We start from the raw sequence: 16,448 nt of genomic DNA, 5'->3' as shown, positions 1-16,448 counted from the left end.
CTAGTCAGGATCGAGGGACAGATGAACGGAGCAAAGTACAGAGAGATCCTTGATGAAAACCTGCTCCAGAGCGCTCAGGACCTCAGACTGGGGTGAAGGTTCACCTTCCAACAGGACAACGACCCTAACTACACAGCCAAGACAACGCAGGAGTGGCTTCGGGACAAGTCTCTGAATGTCCTTGAGTAGCCCAGCCAGAGCCCGAACTTGAACCTGATCGAATATCTCTGGAAAGACCTGAAAATAGCTGTGCAGCGACGCTCCCCATCCAATCTGACAGAGCTTGAGAGAATTTGCAGAGAAGAATGGGAGAAACTCACCAAATACAGATGTGCCAAGCTTGTAGCGTCATACCCAAGACTCAAGGCTGTAATTGCTGCCAAAGGTGCTTCAACAAAGGGTCTGAATACTTTTGTAAATGTGATATTTCAGTTTTTATTTTTAATACATTTGCAAACATTTCTAAAAACCTGTTTTTGCTTTGTCATTATGGGGTATTGTGTGTAGATTGATGAGGGGGAAAAACGATTTAATCCATTTTAGAATAAGGCTGTAACGTAACAAAATGTGGAAAAAGTCAATGGGTCTGAATACTTTCCGCACTGTAATTATAGAGGTTCCTTTTTCAAGCACAAATTGTACATTATAATTTGGCGTTCACGCCTTGATATAGTTTTTTCTTCTTGTATAACTGCATTGTAATAATATATAATTTCCATGTTATTTTGGACAATTGACAATTTTTCATAGCTGGATTCACACATCTGAACTTGTGGTCACTGACAAATGTCAGTTTCATTTTATCATTACATTGTTCTCATATCCTGTACTAAATGTACACTGTTGATTTTTATAATGGATAAATAAAGTATGTTTTGTAATGTTTTTAAAACATGTATATAATTTATTTTTTTCACCTTTATTTAACCAGGTAAGCCAGTTGAGAACAAGTTCTCATTTACAACTGCGACCTGGCCAAGATAAAGCAAAGCAGTGCGATTAAAAACAACAACACAGTTACATATGGAATAAACAAAACGTACAGTCAATAACACAATAGAAAATCTATATACAGTGTGTGCAAATGTAGTAAGTTATGGAGGTAAGGCAATAAATAGGCCATAGTGCAAATTAATTACAATTTAGTATTAACACTGGAGTGATAGATGTGCAGAAGATGATGTGCAAATAGAGATACTGGGGTGCAAATGAGCAAAATAAATAACAATGTAAATAACAATATGGGGATGAGGTAGTTGGGTGGGCTAATTACAGATGGGCTGTGTACAGGTGCAGTGATCGGTAAGCTGCTCTGACAACTGATGCTTAAAGTTAGTGAGGGAGATAAGTGTCTCCAGCTTCAGAGATTTTTGTAGTTCGTTCCAATCATTTGCAGCAGAGAACTGGAAGGAATGGCAGCCAAAGGAGGTGTTGGCTTTGGGGATGACCAGTGAGATATACCTGCTGGAATGCATACTACGGGTGGGTGTTGCCATTGTGACCAATGAGCTAAGATAAGGCGGAGATTTGCCTAGAAGTGATTTATAGATGACCTGGAGCCAGTGGGTTTGGCGACGAATATGTAGTGAGGGCCAGCCAACGAGCGCGTACAGGTCACAATGGTGGGTAGTATATGGGGCTTTGGTGACAAAACGGATGGCACTGTGAAAGACTACATCAAATTTGCTGAGTAGAGTGTTGGAAGCTATTTTGTAAATGACATCGCCGAAGTCAAGGATCGGTAGGATAGTCAGTTTTACAAGGGCATGAGTGAAGAAGGCTTTGTTGCAAAATAAGAAGCCGATTCTAGATTTAACTTTGGATTGGAGATGCTTAATGTGAGTCTGGAAGGAGAGTTTACAGTCTAACCAGACACCTAGGTATTTGTAGTTGTCCACATATTCTAAGTCAGACCCGCCGAGAGTAGTGATTCTAGTCGGGCGGGCGGGCGCAAGCAGCGTTCGATTGAAGAGCATGCATTTAGTTTTACTAGCGTTTAAGAGCAGTTGGAGGCCACGGAAGGAGTGTTGTATGGCATTGAAGCTCGTCTGGAGGTTTGTTAACACAGTGTCCAATGAAGGGCCAGATGTATACAAAATGGTGTCGTCTGCGTAGAGGTGGATCTGAGAGTCACCAGCAGCAAGAGCGACATCATTGATATACACAGAGAAGAGAGTCTGCCCGAGAATTGAACCCTGTGGCACCCGCATAGAGACTGCCAGAGGTCCAGACAACAGGCCCACCGATTTGACACATTGAACTCTAATATTTGAAAGGGATAGGTGCTTTACAAGCCCCTTGTTTTTTTATGTCTCCTGCACATGTACATTTCTTTTGTCTTTTAATTATCATAATTTTGTTTTGTCTTTTTCTTGTTTAAATAACAATCTAATAATGTAACTTATGTATGAAAAATATGCAGTGCTCAATCTTGAGAAACATCCAATAAAACAGTTGGTTTAAAATACAATGATTGTATCTCTATCACAGTATGTCGGATGATGGACCGTATTACAGTGGCTTGCGAAAGTATTCACCCCCCTTGGCATTTTTCGTATCTTGTTGCCTTACAACCTGGAATTAAAATGGATTTTTGGGGGGTTTGTATCATTTGATTTACACAACATGCCTACCACTTTGAAGATGCAAAATATTTTATTTTGTGAAACAAACAAGAAATAAGACAAAAAACTGAAAACTTGAGCGTGCATAACTATTCACCACCCCCCCCCCAAAGTCAATACTTTGTAGAGCCACCTTTTGCAGCAATTACAGCTGCAAGTCTCTTGGGGTACGTCTCTATAAGCTTGGCACATCTAGCCACTGGGACTTTTGCCCATTCTTCAAGGCAAAACCGCTCCAGCTCCTTCAAGTTGGATGGGTTCCGCTGGTGTACAGCAATCTTTAAGTCATACCACAGATTCTCAATGGATTGAGGTCTGGGCTTTGACTAGGCCATTCCAAGACATTTAAATGTTTCCCCTTAAACCACTTGTTTGTTGCTATAGCAGTATGCTTAGGGTCATTGTCCTGCTGGAAGGTGAACCTCCGTCCCAGTCTCAAATCTCTGGAAGACTGAAACAGGTTTCCCTCAAGAATGTCCCTGTATTTAGCGCCATCCATCATTCCTTCAATTCTGACCAGTTTCCCAGTCCCTGCCGATGAAAAACATCCCCACAGCATGATGCTGCCACCACCATGTTTCACTGTGGGGATGGTGTTCTCAGGGTGATGAGAGGTGTTGGGTTTGCGCCAGACATAGCGTTTTCCTTGATGGCCAAAAAGCTACATTTTAGTCTCATCTGACCGGAGCACCTTCATCCATATGTTTGGGGAGTCTCCCACATGCCTTTTGGCGAACACCAAACGTGTTTGCTTATTTTTTTCTTTAAGCAATGGCTTTTTTCTGGCCACTCTTCCGTAAAGCCCAGCTCTGTGGAGTGTACAGCTTAAAGTGTTCCTATGGACAGATACTCCAATCTCTGCTGTGGAGCTTTGCAGCTCCTTCAGGGTTATCTTTGGTCTCTTTGTTGCCTCTCTCATTAATGTCCTCCTTGCCTGGTCCGTGAGTTTTGGTGGGCGGCCCTCTCTTGGCAGGTTTGTTGTGGTGCCATATTCTTTCAATTTTTTAATGCTCCGTGGGATGTTCAAAGTTTTTGATATTTTTTTATAACCCAACCCTGATCTGTACTTCTCCACAACTTTGTCCCTGACCTGTTTGAAGAGCTCCTTGGTCTTCATGGTGCCCCTTGCTTAGTGGTGTTGCAGACTCTAGGGCCTTTCAGAACAGGTGTATATATACTGAGATCATGTGACACTTAGATTGCACACAGGTGGACTTTATTTAACTAATTATGTGACTTCTGAAGGTAATTGGTTGCACCAGATCTTATTTAGGGGCTTCATAGCAAAGGGGGTGAATACATATGCACACACCACTTTTCCGTTATTTATTTTTTATAATTTTTTGTAACAAGTAATTTTTTTCATTTCACTTCACCAATTTGAACTATTTTGTGTACAGGTTGTAATGCAATAAAGTAGGAAAAACGCCAAGGGGGATGAATACTTTTGCAAGGCACTGTACAGTATGTATGAAGTTTGTAAGACTAAATGTTGTGTGTATGTACAAACACATGCACACGCTTCAGTATTATTCAGAAGTTCCTAATTTGAATTAAAATCTGACTGAAGTCTGACGTTAGTTCCCAGTCAGCCAGACAATTTACAGAGCAGCGATGTTCTTTTATCTTAACTTTCTAATCTTTGGGTATATCTGCAATGCCTGCACTGGTAAGTACATTTAAAAATTTATCCAAATCATTGTATTGGTTGTTTGAAGATCTGGACAAGGTGTGCACCTGTTGTAGTAGCATGAGCTCTGTTGGCTAATTGGAAAAACTGTACACAACTATTCACAATCTATTTTTTTACCTCAGTCTAGTCTGATCGAAGCTCAGTTTTGCTTATGATTTCATTGTCTATCATAGGCAGCAACATTAATATTTTCCTACTCAAGTATCTTAAAGAAAGAATAGACTACTATAGGGTTAGATCCAGGGTACAAAATGTAGCATCTTGAGGTGTGGATCCTAACCCTTTATTGATGTTTCTTATGACAGGGATACTCCAAAAGACAATGCCTGAGAAGAAACAGCAACCTTGAGCTGTAATCCCCCTGTGGGAAGTTGCGTAACATGGAGCAAAGAAATAGATTGTAAAAAAGTAGACATTGTCACTTTACAAGAAGGAGTCCAACACAGAAAACACATTCCTGATCCAGGCAAACGTTATGGTTCAACAACAGACAACTCATTGGTTATAGTGAGTTCGAAAGTCTCAGAATCTGAGATCTACTTCTGCAATAGCCAACTAACAGTATATCTGAGAGTGATGTCAAACAATAGCATGAATGTCCCAATAACCAACTGTTCTAGAGAGAGACCAAACACAGGACACAATAATACTAAGCACGTTTTGGTTGGTGTAGTTTCTGGTTTTGGGATGCTTCGGTTAACGATTATCTTCATCTGGAGATATTGTTCAAAAAGAAGGGCAGTAAGGGCTGAATCGGAAGGCAACAAAATGGCAGACGACCCCATCTATGCTGTCATAAAGGATGTTGAGGCCGGGCCGAGAGCAAAACGCAGCACTCAGGGTCAGAGTGAGTCTATATATCACCTGGCTGGTTTTCCAGGAATGAAGGGTGAAGGTACTCCTAAACAAAGTGAATCCCCTTATGTCATGCTCCATATTCCGCAAGCTGAAGTCACAACAGTGAGGGCATAAATTCCTTGGCAATACATCTACAGGAAATGATAATGACGAGTCTTTGCAAGTCACTCTGAATCATTAAGACATTTCTCACAAGGCTGTTGGATATTGGTTTATTTTTCCATCCTGTGGCCTTGATGTGTGTGAACCTGTTAATGTTTTGCTTAGTCTGCCTCGGAGTACTGAGGGAAAATGTCAATTGGGACAAAGGAATGACAGTGTGGTTTTGAGACAGTGTTGTGTGTTAGTACATTTAAAAGACTAGTCAAAAGACTATTGCAGAATAAGTGTTGGCTTTATACATCTGTTCCTTTTTCATGATCTAACTGGAATGGTCAGTGAATTTCTTAGCTTTTACTGCAGGAATAGTATACGCATAATTATTGTACAAATTGTATATACAATCACACTGCCAAAATAATTCATAATTCAAAGTATTTAAAGATTACACCCATTTGAACATTAATAATGAAAGACATTGTTTGATATGCTTGCTGTGTATTACACCAAGGAGTAAGATATTCAAGAGGTCATAAACTGTCCATATTTTTTTTTTTGAGTTTCATCCATGCTATAAACAATGCCACAGCAAAATATATTGCAGGAGTTTTATCAAATGTATTGATTTTGTAAATGTGTCAGTTACAACTTCAATAAAAATGGTACAATTGATCAGTTTCTTGCTGTACATTATTTTGCAGATAGCTAAATGTTTTTACAGGACATAAATACAAACACACAAATGAGCTGTCAGTTATGAAAATCAATATAATCCTAATTATATTCCAGTTCTAAAAAAGTATATATATAAAAAAAAGTTTATACTACAGTACTTACATATGACTGACTTCAATCCCTCAACTTGGAGGAGTCTCAAAATGGACACCAGTAACGCAAAGTGGTCCTCCTCTTATATCATTAAGATATCAAAGCCTTTAAAAGCTATATATTCTCCAACTGAAATCAACAATTGCAGTTATAATGCACAATCCCTTTTATGACATTCAGTGTCAATAGTTTACATTGCGTGTGTACAAGCACTTCATGTAGAAAACTATGCACATAAAACATTGAAATATACATTCTATGTATCTATATGCTTTACAAAAGGGAGTGATTAGTGTTATTGGCTGTTCAGGCAATGCCAAAAAGTCCCTAAAATGCAACTTAAGTAGTCATTCAGGGCTAGATTTACTTGATGTTTTTGCACTATGCTAAATTGAAATGTGAAACTGTATTATATTTGTACCACCTTATTTAAGAAATAATTATACTTAAGTGAACTGTGTTTGACATCCACAACTCAAGTATTAGCACCTACAGTATGTACAGTTATGAAAGTGTTTCTGTCAAGTGTTGAATCAGCAGCAGTGATTGTATTAAGTGTGAAACTTGGAAGACATGCGGTCAACTGGAGGTCAACAAAAGCGTAATTCTATTAGCCAGTTAGAAACATGGAGAGCAACACTGTTAGCAACAGCTTTCAGGAGCAGTAGGCACACCAACTGCCTAGGCCCAGAAATACACAATTAAGAGTTGCAGAGTGAAGTCTCGAAAGACTATACTATGCCACCATTAGTTCAACCATTATTCTCACAATCGTGAATATTATGATTCAACCTGCACAAATGCCATGTGACATCAGCTTGACATTAGTGTTTTGTTTTACTGTAGTAGCCACCATTAAAGGTGAAGTCAGACTATTATTACTTCGATAGCTCACCAAAATGACTAAACGTTTCTCCTAAATTGTGAGGGATCATGAGTCATCGTTATTGCACTCAAAAGTACCTCTCCTCAGAGTATTTGCATTTAATGAGAAATTGGTATCAACATTAAAAAGGGGAAGTTCTGTTTTATGGTTTCTAACCTTGAAAGTAGTTTATGGGCTAATAGTCTAAATGTAACCCATGGTTCGGTTAGCCTACTTTTAGGATGAGGAACCATCTAACATTAAGTTATAAATACTGAACATTCCCTTTAAGCAAGTTCTAGAGGCCACGACCAATACAGTACAGAAACCGGCCACCCTTATCAACCCTACAGGAAGTGAAGAGTAATGCCTTCATGGTCAGTTCCCATAGTTACAGCACATCAGTCTCAATTGCATATCACCAGAAATGGTAGAAACTAGAGTTGCCATCGAAATCATAGCTGCATAAAAATAGTTTTTTTTGTAAAGCCTCCCTTCAGAACATTATTTCTGAGTAAACTCTGGTGAACAGGAGGAGAGCAGAGTAGATTACTTAGCAAGTCACTACTGCCAGGACTTTGTAATGTCTTCTAGATTGGCAGCGGTTGCATTACCTTTCGACAAGGCCCGCTTTAGAACCATTTTGTGTCACTGTAATTCACATGTAATAGCAAATATTCTACACCTGTTGTCATTACATTACTTACTAGATTCATAAGAGAAGACTATTTTCTCATGTGTTTGGTCCTCATAAAGAAGTACCATTTCCAAATGTACTGGCGTAACAAGAAAGGAAGAAAGCATAACTTTGTTGTACTGAGGTCAATCCCTAGACTGCGACCTGGGAAGGCACTACACACTTTGGCTTTGGGATTAAAGCTGCTCCATCGTAGCCTGGTCACAGATCTGTTTGCACTGTCACGTCAACTCCAATGGTCAATGCATGGCAATTACCATAGGAAATGGCAAAACAGCACAAAAAGATCTGGGGCCAGGCTAGCTCCAACCTGTCCTCATCCAAAATGTCTTCAACCAGTTCCATGGCTGCTGTAGTCGAAGACACCCTTCTTGAAGAACGGGGAGAAGTCACAGATGGCGTGCTTGGACAGCTGCAGACCACCCTCAGAGTCCAAATCAGTGCGGAGTGGAGAGCCCGAGGAGGGCGACATCATCACCTTGAAGAAGTTTTTCAGATATTTCTAGAGCAAACGGAGAAGAGGGAGGTATGACTACAAGTAATAGAGAATACTATAGATTAGTAGTGTGTGAATTAGCAATGACAGTAACATGGAACCCCTAAAAACACACATATGAAAAATTATATATATATATATATATATATATATATATATATATATATATATATAGTGAGGGAAAAAAGTATTTGATCCCCTGCTGATTTTGTACGTTTTCCCACTGACCAAAAAAAGTCTATAATTTTAATGGTAGGTTTATTTGAACAGTGAGAGACAGAATAACAACAAAAAAATCCAGAAAAACGCATGTCAAAAATGTTATAAATTGATTTGCATTTTAATGAGCGAAATAAGTATTTGACCCCCTCTCAATCAGAAAGAGTTCTGGCTCCCAGGTGTCTTTTATACAGGTAACGAGTTGAGATTAGGAGCACACTCTTAAAAGGGAGTGCTCCTAATCTCCGTTTGTTACCTGTATAAAAGACACCTGTCCACAGAAGCAATCAATCAATGAGATTCCAAACTCTCCACCATGGCCAAGACCAAAGAGCTCTCCAAGGATGTCAGGGACAAGATTGTACACAAGGCTGGAATGGGCTACAAGACCATCGCCAAGCAGCTTGGTGAGAAGGTGACAACAGTTGGTGCGATTATTCGCAAATGGAAGAAACACAAAAGACCTGTCAATCTCCCTCGGCCTGGGGCTCCATGCAAGATCTCACCTCGTGGAGTTGCAATGATCATGAGAACGGTGAGGAATCAGCCCAGAACTACACAGGAGGATCTTGTCAATGATCTCAAGGCAGCTGGGACCATAGTCACCAAGAAAACAATTGGTAACACACTACGCCGTGAAGGACTGAAATCCTGCAGCGCCTGCAAGGTCCCCCTGCTCAAGAAAGCACATATACAGGCCCGTCTGAAGTTTGCCAATGAACATCTGAATGATTCAGAGGAGAACTGGGTGAAAGTGTTGTGGTCAGATGAGACCAAAATTGAGCTCTTTGGCATCAACTCAACTCGCCGTGTTTGGAGGAGGAGGAATGCTGCCTATGACCCCAAGAACACCATCCCCACCGTCAAACATGGAGGTGGAAATATTATGCTTTGGGGGTGTTTTTCTGCTAAGGGGACAGGACATCTTCACCGCATGAAAGGGATGATGGACGGGGCCATGTACCGTCAAATCTTGGGTGAGAACCTCCTTCCCTCAGCCAGGGCATTGAAAATGGGTCGTGGATGGGTATTCCAGCATGACAATGACCCAAAACACACGGCCAAGGCAACTAAGGAGTGGCTCAAGAAGAAGCACATTAAGGTCCTGGAGTGGCCTAGCAAGTCTCCAGACTTTAATCCCATAGAAAATCTGTGGAGGGAGCTGAAGGTTCGAGTTGCCAAACGTCAGCCTCGAAACCTTAATGACTTGGAGAAGATCTGCAAAGAGGAGTGGGACAAAATCCCTACGGAGATGTGTGCAAACCTGGTGGCCAACTACAAGAAACGTCTGACCTCTGTGATTGCCAACAAGGGTTTTGCCACCAAGTACTAAGTCATGTTTTGCAGAGGGATCAAATACTTATTTCCCTCATTAAAATGCAAATCAATTAATAACATTTTTCACATGCGTTTTCTGGATTTTGTTGTTGTTATTCTGTCTCTCACTGTTCAAATAAACCTACCATTAAAATTATAGACTGATCATGTCTTTGTCAGTGGGCAAATGTACAAAATCAGCAGGGGATCAAATACTTTTTTCCCTCACTGTATATATATATATATATATATATATTTTTTTTTATGGAGCATTTATCTACTGCTTAGTCATCCAACCAGAGAACAATATTTATTCTTAGCCATACAATGGATATCAATCAATGTAATAATCATTCCTACAGTGCTATCTACTGTTCAAACATACTTTAAAAATCAGTGGTCACCAACCTTTTCGGAGTCAAGATCACTTTCGGAGTCAAAAAGCAAGCAGAGATCTACCGCTCAGATGTATTTTTATTTTTATCATGACTTAAAAATGTAAGGCTATGCAACATTAACCTAATAAAACAGTTCTGTAGGAATGAGGTTTGTGCAGTAGGCCTAATACATTATCACAGCATATTGGCTATATGCTTGGCCTGCCAATATTGTTCTTCTCAGACCATATTATATTTCAAAACTCGAGCTTTGATAACAAAATAGAGTTGTAGTATCACTTGCCAGGCACATCTGAGAATGAATTGAAATAATTTACAAATAATTATCTTTTGTATTTCACTGGACTGATGGTACCTGCATCTGATGGTCAGTCTCAGCGGAGGGAGAGCGCAGCAGAGGGTCTGCCTCATGTTCCCTGCTCTCTCCTTTCCTCTGGTGAGACTGACCAGAGAGCGGGGACACAGTCTTCCACCTAATGGCGAAACTCGAGTCATGCTACATTATATCTGCCTCATGCACAAATTTGTGATGTTCTTATGACCAGAGAAATGGTCAAACAAATCATATAAAAAAAGACGCAACGAGCTGCTAATAATAAATATGCAGGCTTATCGATACACTCGGCTACTCATTCATTGCAACTGCAGTGCTGGTTGTAGCGCGAGTAGAAGTAGGGAGAAGCGTGTTGATTAAAAACAGTGTTGACAGTGCTGAATAAAACCTTAAACATGAACTCACTCATAAACACAGCAGCTACTTGCTTTATTCTTTGACAGTCTCTCTTTGGTCATGGTTTAAAAAAAAAGTTATGAAATCTCACGTAGGCTAGTATCAAACTTTGCTGTGGGGTCGTGGAAACTGTAGGCACGGTGATTTCAGCTATCCGATTGGCCAGCGCAGTAGGCGCACTTGATTTAGCGCTCTTGGTCCGTAGGGTAGGCAGAGTTTGTCCCTTTAGACAAATTAAATGGTTCAAAATGGGAACACTTTGCCTACCCGGCGTGCAGGGCTTCTGAATCAAGTGCACCTACCGCCTACAGCACAACACTAATACCAAAACAAATTGGAGTGCAAGGCTTTATCATTTGCTTTTCTACAGAAATGTTTGGTGATCGACTAGGAATGCCTTGCGATCGACAGGTTGGTGACTACTGCTTTAAATGTATGTCAAGGAACAATTAGGTCTCTGAAATGATGGATGAGAATGACAAACCTTCAGACTTGTGTCACTGATTGACAGATTTACAACTTAATTATACTACTGTTAAGAAACGCAATAGTATGTGTCAATGGCTGCACCCACCTCCAAGTGACTCTGCCGTTCAGCAACCATTCTCTCATCTCGGTTTCCAAATAGTTTTTTGGGAGGGAATTCTAAAGCTGCAAGCTGGTATGGAAGGAGGTCATTAAGATCGTGCCAATTATATTACTATTATCTACAATAGGCGAGGACGTGTAGTATGTGGTAATTCCTAGTTCATCAAATTATTTTACCTCGGGGTATTTCATCTTGAGAGTTTTGTGCATTTCCCGAAAGCGGCTGTATCTCCTGAAGACGGTCCATGTTTCTTCCATTACAGTGATCTAAAGAGAGAGGAAAATAATACTGAGTACAAGGCAGATACAACTAACTCATTGAATAATGCCAGAATTCAAAATGGACAACTCAGTATGATATGGACCTATCAGACATGTATGCAAGACCAGAGACCGCAAAGCGATGATCCTGGATCTTGAGAGATACTTAACAAGAGAAGCTTACCTTAATTTCAAACTCAAAGTGCTCATCTTTCCCTTGCCCTCGGAGAACGTAGCGAGGAATGCTAATTTTAACGGGGTCCTTTAGGCAGTCAGAGTTGTTCCCAAGAGGGACAGAGACAAATCGCTGCTGGGAAAAACATGGGTGGAAAGAAAGGAAAATGGGAGAGAGCGAGAGAAACATGGACAGGAAGGTGTAGTCTTATTTATATGACAACAGTGAACAGGTACGAAACAGAACAGCTAGATACAACCAGGCAACACAAACAAAGGCTTATACAGAACACAATCTTTATTTTTTGTTAAAACAATTAACCATCTTTTATTAACATTATTGCAGTGATCATAGTCACAAGTCATATTGTACGTCAGACATTCTTCATATTACGCTTCACACATATTCCTCAAAATCATATTGCACATTACAATTCGCCATATGATGAATATGTGTAAACGGATACACAAACATATTGAAGAAAACAATTTAACCAGCCATAAGTGATTGATGTGAGCATTCATGTAAGAACAGAGGGAGAGCTAAGCTGACTACATGAAAATGACACAATATTACCTGTAGTGGGAAAGAAAATCTATGAAATATCCAATTAACTACACCAATACAAAACAATTAGGTTTGTGAGTAAAATTGTTCTTAAAGTGACAATGAAGGATTGACTATGATTTGATTAATGTGTACCACCACAGTGGCAGTATGTTAAGAAGAGAAGCATTAAAATATACTATAAAATACTTTAAAATCAATAGCAGCCATTGGCGTTAGACCTTTAAAATTTAGTATTTGATCTGTATTCATAATATGGAAATGTATTTTCTTATAACACAATGTTCATGAGGATCCTTTAGATGAGTTTCAATAAAATGTTACATTGACATTGTGGACATACATTAACAATTACAAAAGGCATGGTTCCCATGTTACAAGAATAATGGGTTTTTTGGATATGATTTTCAACTAATCAAACAAATAATTTAAACAGAGTCTTAAATACACATCGGAAGTGGTAGGACGGTGCCGCCATGCTCAAACAAAATAAGATTTACAAGTGAAATCTTTACTATAATGTTGCTAAACTCTTGTAGTATGCAAACCCTAACGTTATCAGTCTAGCTAGCTGATTATTATACTCAGAACTGCAGTTGGCTGACAATACTGAATTTAGCTGGCTAGCCAACTCACCATGGCTTTCTTGCTCAAGTGCAATGCTGACAGAAAACAAGACGAGTTCAGCAGGACGGCACAGTCTTAACGCTTCAGGCCTGCAGTGGCAGTTAAGCTCCTTTCCTTTTATTACCTATTAGCATTACATCCTTTTATGACCTGGAAGCACATCCTTAAATCAGGTTGACAGATGATTGATTAGGATTGCTGCATCCGAGGTAGAGCTGAAAGTTAATTTCCAGGAATCAGCTGGGGGCCTGCAATCAGAAGGTGGAGGGACAATGGCTAAGCCTTTCCTGGTCTTTCTTTTGGTCTCAATCTGCCCTTTGTGAGTCATGGAGAATAAGATGTCAAGCACCATACATCTGTCGCTGTGTCTCACAAGCACACATCGGATGTCTGAGCGTCTGCGCAGCTCTACTCCCCGAAACTGGGGTTGGATGGGAACCAGAGTTGAGCCTCGAGGTACCGGGTGGAACACGGCATCCTCTTGCACCAGGCCTATGTGGTTGTCGGTGAGAAAGAACTGGCAAAGGACAACTTGGCGCGAGGTGGAATAGTTTTCCACCTTGATGGAAGTGTAGAGAAGAAGGTGTATGTTAGCCAAGGAGGGCCTGTTAGGTCCTTCCATGTTGCCGTGCAGGATGTAGAGCAGGTCAGCCATGACCCTCTTAAAGCGCGAGGTAACACAGAGGCCACTATCCAGCAGGAGGTCTGGAACGTGGGACCTCCAGTCCAGAGAGAGGCGCAAGAGGTCTCCACGAAGCAAGGGGTAGGCTCCTGGGCCTTCCTGAACCTCTGCCGGGGCAAGGATCTTCAGCAGAGTACAGCATAGCTCCTGGGTAAGCGCTTTGCTGTGGGTGAAGATGACCAAGATGGTGTCTTCAGTGGAACCCAGGAGTCGTACATGCTGCCCAGCAAAGCTCACTTGGATCTCCTTGATGTGCAAGAGACTGAAGTGGTGAAAAACTGCCAAAGGCTGGTTGTTACCCAAACCAGTACCAGCGGAGACTGCATAGAGGTCGGTTTCAGATAACAGTAAGCAACTTGGTTGTGGTGTAGGCTGTTTGCAATTGGCAATGCTTAGCCAGTAGATACCCAAAAGGTGGTGGGAAGAGGCAGCGATCTTAGGCGTCACACAGTACAAACGATGCATCATCTTCTGAAGAGGAAGAGACTGTAATTCCGAAAGGCATTTGGGAAACTCCACGAGCGTCTGACAATAAACTACAGGCTTCCCATCTTTGTATGTAGTCACAGAGCCTTTAGGCCATAATGAAATGTCCGGAGTTGCAGACACATTACCTTTCTCAGGAACATTTAAAAGGCAATTGCCTGTCAAATTGGCAAAATGAACTTTATTCTGCCTTGAGTCGGGTTTCATTGAAGGTTCAAGCTGCTTTTTCTGAACAAGTGGAAGATCTTTTGTTACTATGGTCATGTACTGAGAGAATGTACTATTCAATGCTGAAGTTTCTCCTGCTCGAACCTGCCGAATTATATCACGTGTACTCTGCAGATATCGTCCAGCGTCGTTGTAAACTCCAGACAGCTTGCCTGCCAAGTATCCAAGGACGTAACTCTGTTTGGCTCCCAGTTCGTTGGTTAGTAGATCCGGTTCTGAAGTTACCAGATTACTCTGCACCTGCCCGTTTACAGACTCTTTAGGGATCTTGTTGAGACCAAAGTAGCCCTTGATGGTGATTTGTCTCTTTGAGCTTAGTCTCAGTATGGGGACTTCAGAATTTATCACGGTTGCAGTGTCGTTACTTGTCTTGCTTGTGTTCTGAACTTGGTCTTTGGTTCCTTCCACAGAGTCAAACTGTGAGAGAGTGTGCAACAGTGGGTTCTCTGTTCTGGTTTCTCTGGACTGAGAATATGATAGACTTTTGGTCTTGTCATCAACAATGTAGCAACTCAAATTGGTTTCTTCCTCATCTGGCCTACATTGGCTGTTATTTCCATCTTCACTGGCTATGGTGTTTGTAGACCTAAATCTCCAGTCCTTGGTTTTAAATTCACAGCCATTGTTCTCGCTCTCAGCTTGGTCAACCTTCCCCTTCACTCCCACCTGCCACCATTTAGCTTTTTCACCCTCTTTATAAGGCATTATGTCCTTTTCTGGCAAGACTTTGGTTTCCCTTTCTGGGTTGCCGATTTTATCTAACTCAGAGTGGTCTTTGCCGCTGCCTTCTTCAGAACTTGTTGTATGCCCTTCCAGGTGAGTGCTTGTCTCAAGTCCTGGGACGTACAGGAAGCTACGCCACAGCAAGGGCATGGAGTCTTTCTGTGTGGACAAGGGGGGATTCCATGACTATAACTTCAAACCAGAGATCAAAAGCTCTGAATTATAGTCTTTCAAGTATTCATTCTCACCCCAGTAAATTAAGGTCTTCCTCCACCAAGTGTAAAAATCCAGTTGTGATTGAAATAAAATCCAGATGAGCAAGATTACAATTGAAAAGGGAATTAAAGAGATTGATGCTTGTTATGGAGCATGAATACAAAAGTACACACCCCAGGCTTCCATGCAACCTTGACCTTCCCTTTTTGCTTACAAAACCAGATATCAACCCTGTTTGGCTGGACATTTCCCCTTATCCTGTTCTACACTTAGGTTGGCCTACTCTGTCAGTGACTGGTTTCCTTTAGCCAATTCAGTATTTTATTCAATTTCCTGCTTCTTTGTGATTGTGTGGATTTTTCTAGTCAATATCCCCATAAACAGCTATATTCTTAAGTTTTTGCCATTTCTTTATAAAGACCTTAAATGTTCTTGGTTTAGGAATCTTCTATGTTCATCAGATACAAATTTGAGATTCCTGTAAAATAGGATGTTCCCTAAAGCACCTTTTACAAACGGCATGCCTCTTTTCATAGTTGGTGTGGTGGTTAGTGAAGATTCAGCATGATTGCCACTCAAGTTAAATTAATGTTTAAAAATGTCTGGTTAGTTTCTTCATCTCCAACCAAAAAATTGAAAACTCAACTCTTACCTCATATTTCAATTTCCTAGAGTTGACACGGTTTTGCAGCTTGTCATCATCCTGTAATGAATAAGAACACACTTCTAAGCAATGACAAACAATTCCTAAAAGATACAATGTAATGTCAAATTCATCTCAAACTAAAATTACATATGCTGTGACAAATGGACAATTTTGCCATCAGGCAAGCAGAGTTCCTCTCATATTGGGGAAAAGAAAAGCAAACCAGGCAAAACATCATCCACATACAAACAAATTAGAGAAGGGTTGGAAAAACACCCCACTTGATTGGTCCATGTAACCTCTATAGAGAATAATCAGAAATGCATGCCGATTATAGTCCATTCTGTATACCCTGTGTCGAGGACCTGTGTTTACCTCATCTGTTAATCTAACAGAGCTAGATTCATTAACTTCTTTGTCCTCCT

At 40.6% G+C, this 16,448-nt stretch overlaps 1 protein-coding gene across 12 annotated transcripts in view; it reads right to left on the bottom strand.

Moving 5' to 3' along the window:
* Positions 1 to 5,373: 5,373 nt before the first annotated feature.
* Positions 5,374 to 16,448, bottom strand: part of LOC123483063 (kinesin-like protein KIF16B) — a 32,476-nt gene continuing 21,401 nt past the window's right edge. For 6 of the 12 annotated variants that reach the window (XM_045212485.1, XM_045212487.1, XM_045212488.1 and 3 more), the window contains 3 exons: positions 16,399 to 16,446; positions 16,030 to 16,080; positions 12,128 to 15,320 (listed from right to left, as the gene is read on the bottom strand). In XM_045212485.1, the coding sequence (XP_045068420.1) occupies positions 13,212 to 15,320; positions 16,030 to 16,080; positions 16,399 to 16,446 (2,208 nt within the window). In that variant the 3' untranslated portion in view covers positions 12,128 to 13,211. Of the gene's footprint in view, positions 8,167 to 11,398; positions 11,483 to 11,589; positions 11,680 to 11,857; positions 11,984 to 12,127; positions 15,321 to 16,029; positions 16,081 to 16,398; positions 16,447 to 16,448 lie in introns of those variants that run through there. The other 6 variants (XM_045212493.1, XM_045212496.1, XM_045212492.1 and 3 more) reach the window with 5 other exon arrangements.

The sequence above is a fragment of the Coregonus clupeaformis genome, unplaced genomic scaffold (assembly GCF_020615455.1).
Source record: "Coregonus clupeaformis isolate EN_2021a unplaced genomic scaffold, ASM2061545v1 scaf0018, whole genome shotgun sequence".
In the NCBI taxonomy this organism is placed as follows: domain Eukaryota; kingdom Metazoa; phylum Chordata; class Actinopteri; order Salmoniformes; family Salmonidae; genus Coregonus; species Coregonus clupeaformis.
The sequence above is the reverse complement of the archived record's forward strand: the minus strand, read 5'-3'. Positions and strand labels throughout refer to the sequence as shown.